Source organism: Gopherus flavomarginatus, chromosome 1 (genome assembly GCF_025201925.1).
Source record: "Gopherus flavomarginatus isolate rGopFla2 chromosome 1, rGopFla2.mat.asm, whole genome shotgun sequence".
Lineage (NCBI taxonomy): Eukaryota > Metazoa > Chordata > Testudines > Testudinidae > Gopherus > Gopherus flavomarginatus.
In genome coordinates, this window is record NC_066617.1 from 157,014,418 (window position 1) to 157,027,155 (window position 12,738).

Genomic DNA, 12,738 nt, shown 5'->3' on the forward strand with positions numbered 1-12,738 from the left:
TGAACCCCTAGCCTCTTGCTCTCTCACGCACCTCTCACGGAAGGTGGCATTTTTGGTGGTCATTACGTCAGCTTGGAGGGTGTCAGAGCTGAGGGCCCTCACTTCGTAGACCCCAATAAGGACAAGGTGCAGCTGAGGTCACACCCTAAATTCCTCCCTAAAGTGATCTCACAATTTCACGTGGGTCAGGTCATTTGTTTACCAAACCACACACGGACCCGAGTCACTGCAGCCTGCATACCCTAGATTTCCGTAGGGCCCTCACGTTCTACCTGGAATGAACGAGGCCTTTCCGCAAGTCGACACAGTTGTTCGTCGCCATTGCCGAGAAAATGAAGGGCCTCCCTATCTTGGCACAATGGATTTTATCGTGGATCGTGGTTTGCATCCATGCATGCTATGAGCTCACCAAAGTGCCAGCCCTGAAGATCACAACTCACTCGACTTGGGCTCAAGCGTCCTCAACGGCTTTCCTGGCTCAGGTTCCCCTCCAGGAGATCTGTAAAGCAGCCACCTGGTCGTCGGTGCACACATTCACAGCCCACTACGCAGTCCATCATCAGGCCAGAGAGCATGCGGCAGTCAACAGGGCTGTGCTTCTATCAATTGTTCCTTGACTCCTACCCTCCTCCTATGGTAAGTTTGTGAGTCACCTAATGTGTAATGGACGTGAACAATCACTTGAAGAAGAAAAAATGGTTACCTACCTTTTCATAACTGTTGTTTTTCGAGATGTATTGTTCACGTCCCTTAGACTTCCCACCCTCCTTCCCCTCTGTCAGAGTCTCCAGCAAGAAGGAACTGAGGGAGGGTTGGGCCGTCAGGGGTATATATGCACCAGAGCGGGAGCCCCCTGCCAGCCCGATGGGAGCCACTAAGGGAGCAGCAAAACGGCACAGTAAACGGTTATGGATTCTGATTGTTATGCCTTGCACCTAGTGTAATAAAGAATATTTTATGAAACTGGCCTTGCTATGGAAACATTTTATTCATGTACAATGGCTCCTTTATTTTTTTTTTTCCCTTGACTGACAGCTGGAAATGTGTCCTTTGGTGGGTGGTCATCACCTGAAAGTATACTTTCGCTGATTAGGACAAGGAGAAAGAACGCAAGAGGCTATGTTCACCGAGATAATGCCTCTGGGACAACTGACGCAGTGCTGAGAGCATGGAGGATTTCACCGTCCAAGAAGTTAGACATTGACATGGAGAGCAAGAAAGCTTCCAATGAGCGGGTATGTGAGGTGCAAGATGAGATGCTTTGGATTATGAGGGACCAAGCAAACATATTGAGGTGTCTGTTTGAACTGCAGGAACAGAAGCTGGAGGGTAGAGTCCCTCTGCAGACCCTGGTGGACAGCCAGCATCGCCTGGCACAGAATGACCCTCCCCCAAGCATTCCATGAGGCATGGGCAAAAAGTCCATCATCCCTTTCATTTAACTTCGTGGGGGGGGGGCACAAGGAACAGAAGGGGCCCATTCACAAACCTTTGATGGTCTGAAATTGTTTCTCCTATTCCAACTTTACAACCCCTTTTCTCCCAAGATTACATTTTCTTTCTGCTCTCCCTCTTTACTTATGTTTATTAAATAAAATAAATGGATTCGAGGAACAGAAGTTCTTTATTGAGTAGAATCAAGGGGGTTGGCTTAACAGTGACAGTGATACAAGCCAGGTGAAGGTTTGGGAAAGCACAATGCAGACAAGCAACTCACATTACTGTGACTCATTATTGAAACAGCTTTTCAAAGTCTTGCGTATACGCAACACCCCTGGCTATGCTCTTCTCATTGCCCTGGTGTCTGGCTGCTCAAAAATGGCTGCCATGTGATCTGTCTCAGCTACCCACCTCTGCGGAAAATTTTCTCCCTTTTTGCACAGATATGGAGCACACAGCAGGCAGCTATAACCATGAGGATGTTCTCCTCACTAAGGCCCAACCTTGTTAGTAGACTTCTCCAGTGCTCTTTCAGCAACCAAAGGCACATTCAACCACCATTCTGCACTTGCTGAGCCTATAGTTGAACCATTCCTTACTGCTATTCTGATAGCCGATGTATGGCTTCATGAGCCGTGGGAGCAAGGGCTAGACTGGGTCCCCCAGGATAACTCTAGGCATCTCAACGTTGTCAATGTTGATTTTGTCATCTGGAAAGGAAGTCCTGGATTGCAACTTTCTTAACAGACCCGAGTTCCTAAAGATGCACGCATCACGAACCTTTCCCAACCATCCTTTGTTGATGTCTGTGAAATGCCCCCTGTTATCCACCAGCACTTGCAACATCCTTTCTGTTTATGTACTCTTTGGCAAGGTGGTCTGGTGCCAAGATGGGGATATGCATGCCATCTATCACCCCACTGCAGTTAGGGAACCCCATCACGGCAAAACAATCCACTATGTCATGCACATTTCCCAGATTTATTACCCTTCATAACAGAAATCGATTAATGGCTCTGCACACTTGGAGCACAGCAGCTCCCATGGTTGATTTACCTAGTCCAAATGGATTCTCCACTGATCAGTAACTGTCTGTCTGGCATTGCAAGCAACCAAATCGTGATTGCCACTCGCTTCTCCATTTTCAGAGCAGCTCTCATTTTTATGTTGCTGAACTGCAGGGCAAGGGAAAACTCTGTACAAAGTTCCTGGAAGGTGGCCTTCCGCATTCAAAAGTTCTGCAGCCACTGCTCGTCATCCCATACCTGCAAAACAATGCGGTCCCACCAGTCAGTGCTTGTTTCACAGGACCGGAAACGGTGCTCAACAGAGTGCAGCTGCTCTGTGACTGCCATCAGGAATGGTGGATTGTTTTTTTCAATAGCATGCAGCAGAGCTGCTTGCAGGACATTGCTATGTTCCACGTGGCAGACCGTACTTTGGCTCTGGAAATACTGCAGGAGAAGGCACAAAGTGTTTGAGGTGCTCACAGCAAGAGTGCACAGCTGAGCAGGCTCCAGGCTTCTGGGTTTATGGCGTATGCACAGCAGCTTTAAGGCACGAAAACCACTGGGTTGTTTGCTATTGATGTGAGGGAGGGAGCACAGTGCATCATGGGATGTTGATGCAGTGTTCCGATTCTCCCCTGTGACAATGTTTTGCCATTGCACAAACTTCCCAAAACACCCGCAGCAAGTTGCACTTTGGGATAGCTACCCACAATGCCCTGCTTTGTGCATCGATGCAGGTGCTGCTAGTGAGGACGCACTCTATCGAGACTGAGCATGGTGTGGCCATGCACAATCGATTTCATTAATTCGGGGGCTCGAGGTTGAATTAGATAAAGTCAACTTAATTTTGTAGTGTAGACAAGCCCTAAGTCTGGGATGACTCAGACCACTTGGGCCAGATGTGAAAGGTATTTGGATGCCTAAAGATGCACATTGGTTCTGACTGGTATTTTCAGAAATGCCTAGGTGCCTAATTCCTATTGATTTCAAGAAACCCCATCTTCTATTATTTTGCCTTGAAGAGAGAGTTTACTTGTTTACAAACACAAGCAAAAAAATTAGGTTGAGGAATTCTTTTGTGATCAGGTGGGCTGAAATTGAGAAGTCCCCCCGCCCATCCTTGCCTCCCAGTGCCCTCCGATGGTCAGCCTTATCTTCTTCAGTGTATGAAGTATTGAACTGACTGAAAAAGTAACTTGGTACAAGTCTTTAGTTTCCATTGCTACTTCTGAGTTTAGAGTTATAAATATTTTTCCTGGGCTCCAAGGTTTAGATGCCCTATTTGATTATTTTGAGTTTAAAATTAGATTTATTGAATAAAATCCTGGCCTCACTAAGTCACTGGGTGTTTTTGCATTGACTACAATGATGCCAGGATTTCACCAGTCATCTGTAATGTTGTATGACAGAGAGAGAGAGAAGGGTAATCATCTGAAAAGAATATTAATAAATGTCAAAAAAATAGATGTGAAGACTAAATAAAAGAACACCAAAGGATCCTTGTTGATGCGCTAACTAGACTAGACAACATATTGTTTCATAGGAAAGTTTCAGTCCTAGAAAATGTTTACCAATATCTGCACTATGCATGTTCTGAATATCCCTGAAGACTTGGATTGGAAGGACCTAAGTAATTTTGTGTCAAAAAATATGTTAATGAAGTTAATTTTCTACTTAAAAATATCAAGCTGTCCTGTATCCCAAACAAGGACTATCTTGCAATTCTTTCAGCAAAATCCTTGACACTTACAGTGATCTTGACTATCATCTGTTTATTGAGAAAGGTTAATATGCCAGGTGAGGGGGTGTAAGTGTGCAGACTCACCCCAGCGGCGCCTCCCGATGGTCTCTGTCTTGAGCTGGGGGGATTTGCTGTTGTCTCCCCATGTATATTTCTTGAGTGGCTTAGAGAGCATTCATGCAACTTAGCTGGGTGTGTTCCTGCATGTTGTTGTTTGAATGACCACAGCACCTGGAGGGGTTTGCTGCTTGTCAGTAGCAAAGCATGTGAGAGACAGCCCAGGCTGGAGAGTTAAGGGGTCACAGTGGTCCCACAGTTTCAGGTTGTATACCGGGGAAGGGAGGTCACAATAAACTACACAGTTAATATTATATTATAATTAAATAGCTTCTAGAATATATGCCTGCAATATCTGCTTTCTGAATAAGAAATTATACTATGGAAAATCAATCTATTTGTTTTGATCTGTAGTAATCTGTTGTTCATTTTATAGGTCTTTTATCTCTTTGAGGATCTACTTTTTTTGCATTCACTGTTTATAAAGAAAGATAGTCTTTTGTTGTTAAGATATTGGACTGGGACTCAGGAGATCAGGGCTTAGCTCTGCCTTATATGTGCTGTGTGACCTTGGGCACATCACGTAGATCCCAGTTCAGCAAGGTACCTTATGGAAATACTCGTATTTAAACTTAGGCGCATGCTTAAATACCTTGCAGAACTAGTGCCTATGACTCCCTGTGCCTCAGTTCCCCATCTGTAAAATACGAATAATAATAATACTTTTTCTCCCACCCTTTGTCTGCTCTGATTAGATTGTAAACTGTTCAGGGCAGGGGCTTTCTCTTATTCTATGTTAGTAAAGGATATTTTTTTAGCATAATTGGTCCCCAGACTGGAGACCTTTAGCCACTACTGTAATACAAATTGTAAATATGCTCTATGGGCTTGTGTCAGTAGTTACTGATATGCTGAAACTGTAAATGCAATTTTTAAAAAATTATGAATTCACTCATCTCAAATGGATGTGGTAGAACTAATATATTGTTCCATTTGTAGTAAATATGCATAGCTGTAGCTAAACCTGCCTACATACATATTCCTGTTCTTCTCCCCCACCTCCACTGTAAGGTGGCCTGTTACAAGAAATGTAAGCAGATGTTGATTCCTGCCATGATGAAGGCATGCTGGCCTGCCACTTGGGTAATGTGAGTGGATTCTGGTTGGTGATTTGCCAGTTGAAAGAATTGTGGAACATGTCATGTCAGCAACTCGCTCACTCTCTTTGGAAAAAAGCTGTATGCCAATTGTCAACTTTGATCTGAGTAACAGACCAAAACATCTCAGGAATCAGCCGCAAAAGCAGCTGCTAAACCATGCTACCATGTGGATGAACAATGTTTGAAGGCATCTGATTGCATTTGGGGGGTGGGGGGGGAGAGGCTAACAAGCTTTGAAAAGATCAAGCTCAAAAGCTTTGTGAGTTTGCATAGCTGCTCTTAGTGAATTCTTAACCACAGTTGTTACGATTAAAGTGTTGTATGGAGACGAACCATGCCACAAGAGGACTAAAACTAATTCAGGCTTTTCTTCTCTTCTCCCAAAAGAGTCATAAAGTAGAAACATTTTCATAAAATATTTTCTTGGTGAGTCCTTCACTGCCACCCATAGCTAGACCCTGCTGTAACCATAACTGCTGTCCTGGAAGATGATACACACGCCCAAAGCCTGAACTATGTTCTCTATGTTCTGTTGCACTCAACAGCATATAGAATTGGTGCTTCAGCCACAGAAGATCAGAGCTATTTCTTGTTTGGGGACTGAGAACTGGAGTGGGAGACCAGGGTTTCATTCCCCACTTTACAACTAGTTCTTTGTGTGTCTTTGTGCCAATTATTTTGCCCATCTGTGAAATGGAAATAATGATTACTACTCAACTTCAAGATGCTTATTCAACCTTTGAAACCCTCAGCTGAAAAGCATTATAAAAATATGAAGTGTTATATATGTCACTGCTTTCACTGAGTGTTCCTGATGATTCTCACCTTTTAAAATATCCCCTTCTCTATCACAGCTCTCAAACTCCATTGTCTGAGAACTCAACAGTTAAGGGGGTTTTTTCAGAGCTAGTTCTTGGTGCTAAACTCCGTTGTAAGGGTTGTGATAAGCATAAAGTAATACATTTATGAGTGCACATGTTGGTGCCAGGTGTGCAGTCGGTGTGTTGGTCTGAGTATCCCAATGACAATGCATTTTATTTTTTACCTAGTGGAGAGACATCGAAAGAAGAAGATCAATGCTGGGATAAACCGAATTGGAGAGCTCATTCCATGTTCCCCAGCACTTAAGCAAGTAAGTGGACATTTAAATGTGCACAGCTATTTCCCAAATGGTGTTCATTTGTTCCTGGTTCTTAACAGCTGTAAATACACAGGGATACATCTTGCTTCAGGTTTTATGCAGGAGGCACAATGAGAAAACCTGGATGAAAATCTTATTTACAAAGTTATCTGCGATGGAAATGCCCTTGGAAATTACAGGACAATTTTAATGCAGTTCTTTGAAACATGAATCTCCCAGCCGAAAGTGAATTCAGTATCACTCTGAAGGAGTGGTCTGGGTTTGACACATGAAAGACATTCTCTTCCGTCGGGTGTCCTAGTTCACGTATTTGGCTCTTTGGAGCAGATATTTTTGAAAAGCATTAGCCCAGCTAGCACTAGTGACCCTGCAGTGGCAATGTGAATTCAAGGACTGTGAGAATGGAGGGAGCAGGCTGTGTAGAATCATCTGCAGAAAGGTTACGATTATTTTTTTTCTCATTTAAATGTGTAACTTTGGAAGCTAGTTTGCTTGCCCATACTCTCTAGTCCGTCTGGTTGTACCTACTTAGGAGTTGATTCGCAATTTCCCCCAAGCTCTAGTTGTTAGACTGTTTTCCTGTTGACACTACTAAGTGTATTCTGTCATGATGCTCTCTTTCATGCATAAGTGAAGAAAGTTATAGACTGTGAGAGAGGAGTTTTCTGTTCACTCTTCTTTCCTATGCCTGCCCCTTTCATGTCTTCGCTCAGTGTCCTGCTACATGATGCAAATACAGTTCTATATATTTTTATTTTTTAGTCTTTTATTTAAATGGTCATGAAGTAGTTTATTGTGTTAAATAATAATGGTGAAGGGAAACAAAGAGGTCTAGGTAAGGGGAAAAGTGTTTGTGTGAGATATGAAATGATATAGATCAGAGGTGGGCAAACTATGGCCCACGAGCCACATCCGGCCCATGGGACCCTCCTGCCCAGCCCCTGAGCTCCTACTCTGGGAGGCTAGCCAATGGCCCTTCCCCTGCTGTTCCCTCTCCCCAGCAGCCTCAGCTCACTCCGCTGCCAGCGCAGTGCTCTGGGCAGCAGGGCTGCGAGCTCCTGGGGCAGCACAGCTGCAGAGCCCAGCCTGACCCGGTGTCTGTGCTGCACAGTGGCATGGCTGGCTCCAGCTGGGTGGCACGGCTGCCTGTCCTGGTGTTCTGGGCAGCGCGGCAGTAGCACCGCCAGCCACCAGTGCTCCAGGCAGCACGGTACGGGGAGGGGGGGGCTGGATAGAGGGCAGGGGAGTGTGGGGTGGTGGTCAGGGGGCAGGGGTGTGGATAGAGGGTGGGTCGGTCAGAGGGCAGGGAACAGGGGGGTTGAATGGGGGCAGCCAGGAATGAGAGGGAGGGTTGGATGGGGCAGCAGGGAGCAGTCAGGGGCAGGGGTTCCGGGGGCGGTCAAGGAGAAGGGGTGGTTTAATGGGGCAGGCATCCCCAGGGGGCAGTCAGGAATGAGAGGAGGGGTTGGATGAGGTGGCGAGGGGGCAGTCAGGGGCAAAGGTTCCAGGGGCAGTCAGGGGACAGGCAGAAGGGGTGGTTTGGATGGGGCAGGTGTTTCAGGGCGTGGGGTAGTCAGGAATGAGAGGGGGGATTGGATGGGGTGGCAGGGGGTGGTTAGGGGACAGGGAGAAAGGGTGGTTGGATGGGGCAGGGGTCCCAGGGGGTGCAGTCAGGAACGAGAGGAGGGGTTGGATGGGGTGGCGGGGGGGCAGTCAGTGTTAGGGGTTCCAGGGGCAGTCAGGGGACAGGGAGAAGGGGTGGTTGGATCACCTCAGGCCTGAAGATTCTTGGAAATTATAAACAGGGGGTTTTCTGTCCAAATCCAGTCCCTTCCTAGCCTCCATTCTCCTTCACCCTTCCTTTTCAGGGACCCTACTCATGAGATACTGTTAAAACAGGAGTTACTCTTCCTTCTGGAAGAGGTGCCCTTCAAATTCAGAGATCAGAGGTTCTACTCTCATTGTTTAGGCCCAAGGAAAAGGGAGGCAGGCATTTTAGACTTGAAACATCTCATCAGATTCATCCTCACTGCAGGTTCAGGATGGTAACCTTGAACTTATCCTTTTGTAGCAGCCTTATCATCCCAGAGCACCCCAGTGGCTTTTTTCTAGTGGTCTCCTGCATTCAGGCCCAGCCCTCTAGTCAGATTCCTCTAAAGTCCCACCCCTTCCTGGGCAATAAGGTCCATCAAGTTCAAACCTCAAATTCAAAGTGCGGGATTCTCTATTAATACAGGGTCCTGCCCTTTGGTTTCTCCACCAAACTGAGAGTATTCACCAAGTATGTAAAGGTCATTGCACCCCACATAAGATGACGTGGCATTCTGGTATAGCCATACCTGGATGGATGACTGATCCAGGTAAAATCATCTCAGAAGTTGACCAACTTGATTTGTATGATCTTAGGGATATTTACCACACTGGGGCTCAAGATTAACAAAGAAAAATTCACACTTTTACTGATCTAAAGCATATAATTCATAGGAGCTGTGTTAGTTCTGAAGTCAGCTATCTCATGCAGGAGAGGTTCCAGACTACAATGGGTCTCCTCAGTCATCTGCAGGCTCACCCAGAGATGTCTGCAAGAGCATGCCTTAGAATCCTGGGTCACATGGCCTCCTGCATCAATGTCACACAGCATACCAGACTATCCAGCAGGTATTTATCCAGCAGGCACCACATGGCTGTGAAGTTCCCATGAGAAGTCCTCTCCTCATTGGATTGGTGGAAGGATCTGCTTCATGGGTGCAATGAAGTACTCTTTTCTGCACCTCTGCCTACCAAGATACTGGTGATGGATGCTTACTGGGATGAGGAGCTCATCTGGACTAACTTCAAACATAAAGCCTCTGGGTGTCGTGTCGTGTATGTTCCCCCTGCCCCTCCCCCATTCCTCCGTGGAAGCTCATCTTATCATAAATGTCCTGAAACTCAGAGCAGTATGTCTAGCATGAATAGCATTTCTGCTCCTGTTACACGGATTTACATTCCAGGTGATGACAGACAACACTGCAGCCATGCATTATGTCAACAGACAAGGGAAGAGCATGATCATGACCACTCTGCCGAGAAACCATCTGTCGCTGTGGTTGGTGCATTCATTATCAAATCACATCAGAGGCTCTGCATCTTCCAGGCTTGCAAAATGCTCTAGCAGATCAGATCAGCAGAGAATTCACAGCCAACCACGAGCAGACTGACAAAGACTCAGTTCTACCGAGCATCTTTCACAGACGGGGGTGCCCAAAAATAGATCTGTTTGCCACTGACCAGAACAGGAAATGCCATGCATTCTGTTCTAGAGAGAGTTCGAGCCTAGGCTCCCAGTTGGGTACCTTTCTCCTCTCATGGGCACCAGCGTTCATGTATTCCTACCTTTCAGTCCCATTAATACCAAGTGTTCTGAGAAAACTCAGACAAGATTCAGCCCAACTTGACCCAGACAAGTCTGGTACTCAGATCTGGTGAACATGTCAACGTAGCCTCTGATCATATTGCCTAGTCTACCTAACTTGTTTTGCAAAATGGAGGTCAGATTTTATGCCCAGATTCAGCATGATTATATCTGATAGCCTGTGTGCTGTCTTATTAACTGCCTGCAGAAGAAGCTGTTCAGCTGAAATCCAGGGCACTTCAGTATATAGCATTTTGGTATGCAGCAAAGTGGAAGCAGTTTTCTGTTTGGGCAGGACAATGTCTTCTGACTCACATGAAAGCCCCTGTTTCTGCTATTCTGAGCTATCTATTAGCACTAGAACATTCAAAACTATCTATCAGCTCCATAAGAGTGCTTTTAGCAATACCTGCACATCATCTTCTAATTCATGGTCATGCCATATTATCCCACACTACAGTTGTTTGATTCATCGAGGATTTCATTCATGTGTTTCCTTCAGCCCTCCCCTTCCTGGGACCTCAACATAGTGTTAATAGGCTTAAAGGGCCCCCCCTTTTGAGTCCCTAACAACCTGCTCTTTTTACCCTCTATCTAAGAAGTTTGCCTTTTTAGTAACCATAACATCAGCTTGTAGGATAGGGGAAATTCAGACTCTTCCAACTGGTCCACATTACTCAGTGTTCCATAAAGACATGGTGACTCTTAGGGCTCACCCCAAGTTTCCCCCCAGTGTTGTTTCAGATTTTCATTTAAATCAGTTGATTCACCTCCCTCTTCTTTTTTCCTGTGCCTCACTCAAACAGGGAGAAACCAAACCTGCACATTCTTTGTTGTGGTCAGGGCTCTTTCATAGTACCTGGACATAGTAGAAGATCCTTCAGGAGCTTCCCCATGCTCTTTGTAGCCTTCACAGACAGGGTTAAAGGTCAGGCCGTTATCACTGAAAAGTTGTCTAAGTGGTATCTAACTATATTATATCATTTAGGGATCTGTCCACTAGGGTTTAAACAGCTTCCGCTGCTTCTCAGAGAAGCACCTGTATTTCAGAAATGTGCAGGGTGGCTACATGGGGATCAGTCCTTACTTTTATCCAATATTATTCCTTTGTTGAGACTTCAAAATCAGATGCCCACTTTGACAGAACTGTCCTGAAATCCTTATTTAAATAGGACTCCAAGCACCCACCTTCTAACTATGAGATCACTGCTGCAAGCCACCAGAACTGGCATCCATCTGGACAATCACTCTAAAAAGAGTTACTTTACCTTACAAGATGTGTTGTTCACTTGGATTCCATGACCCACCGTCCTTCCCTTCTACAGACTCCTATAGCTGTAGGATTCAGTATCATCAAAGAAACTGAAGAACAGTTGGGCCTACTCTGTCTTTACTCCATGGCCCCAGTGGTCACTGCTAATGAAAAAGAATTTTATTTCAGGAATGGGTTGCATATCAACAGAAGTAGAAGCCATGTGGACAGAGCATCCCAAAGAACCACACATACTGTGAAGAAAGTAACCAATCTTTTTTGGAAGGAAAATACAAGGGAAATAATTAAAAATGTCAGACAATTAAAAGATAAATAAATAAATAAATAAAGGAGATATACCTATCTCCTAGAACTAGAAGGAACCCTGAAGTGTCATTGAGTCCAGCCCCCTGCCTTCACTAGCAGGACCAAGTACTGATTTTGCCCCAGAACCCTAAGTGGCCCCCTCAAGGATTGAACTCACAACCATGGGTTTAGCAGGCCAGTGCTCAAACCACTGAGCTATCCCTCCCCCCCTAAAATGAACATTCCAGTTGAAATCCCAGGTTTGAAAAGTTATGTCACTAATAGGTCTGCTTTTGATTTCAAAAGTTTCATTGATAGATCTTTTTCCCTAATTATACACACATTCTTTTGTAGAGTAAGAACATGATCTTGGATCAGGCCTTTAAATATATAACAGAAATGAAAAGGCAAAATGATGAACTCCTGTTGAATGGAGGGAACAATGAACAAGGTAAGTATGAAATGTTGTGAAGGTTCTTTAATTTCCTTTTATCTTCCATTGTGGTAATGTGGCACTGGGTGCACTGTTTTTTCCCACAACAGTGTATTAATACTCTCCTCTCCTTACTAATCCAGTGAGGATGTGGCATAGTGACATGACATCACCATTGTTCCCATCCCGTGTTCTTTCTCACTGCTACAAGGCAGCAGCTTCATCCCTGGAGCATTAATGAATTCATTGTATTCATTATGCATTTCATTCCCGTCCTCCTTGGCTAGTGAGACTAGTAATGAAACAGCAGTTCTTTACTTCAGCTGGATCAACAAACTGGGGAATCCCAAGAGTTTATAGGGTTGGAGAGGATAAATGGTTGCTTAAGGTAACTTGAAAACAAGAAAGTTGAGGCATATGCCCTGCGGCATATTCTTGCATTTAACTATAGCAAATTGAAGCATCCCATCATGGTATATTGTCATTGATAAGTTTAAACTTAATGCAATAATTTCTGCAGATTCCACTTTGAGTTGTTTTAATTTGACTGCCCTCACATCTGTTGCCTGTAATTTAATAGACCAGAGTAATTAGACCAGAGAAAGCTAATATTGTGCCAGTCTTTTTAAAATGGGTAACTGGGATGACCTGGGTAATCATAGGTCTGTCAGTCTGACATTGATCCCAGGCAAAATAATGGAACAGCTGATGTTGGACTTGATTAATCAAGAATTAAAGGAGAGTAATGTAACTAATGCCAATCAACATGGATTTATGAAAAATGTATCCTTCAGAATTAACTTG

The 12,738-nt window shown here is 44.8% G+C and overlaps 1 protein-coding gene across 4 annotated transcripts in view; it reads left to right on the forward strand.

Annotated features, from left to right (window-relative positions):
• USF3 (upstream transcription factor family member 3) overlaps positions 1 to 12,738 on the forward strand; it is an 84,136-nt gene that overhangs the window by 55,420 nt on the left and 15,978 nt on the right. For all 4 annotated transcript variants that reach the window (XM_050932552.1, XM_050932580.1, XM_050932561.1 and 1 more), the window contains 2 exons: positions 6,458 to 6,540; positions 11,856 to 11,952. In XM_050932552.1, coding sequence (XP_050788509.1) covers positions 6,458 to 6,540; positions 11,856 to 11,952 — 180 coding nt within the window. The remainder of the gene's footprint in view (positions 1 to 6,457; positions 6,541 to 11,855; positions 11,953 to 12,738) is intronic.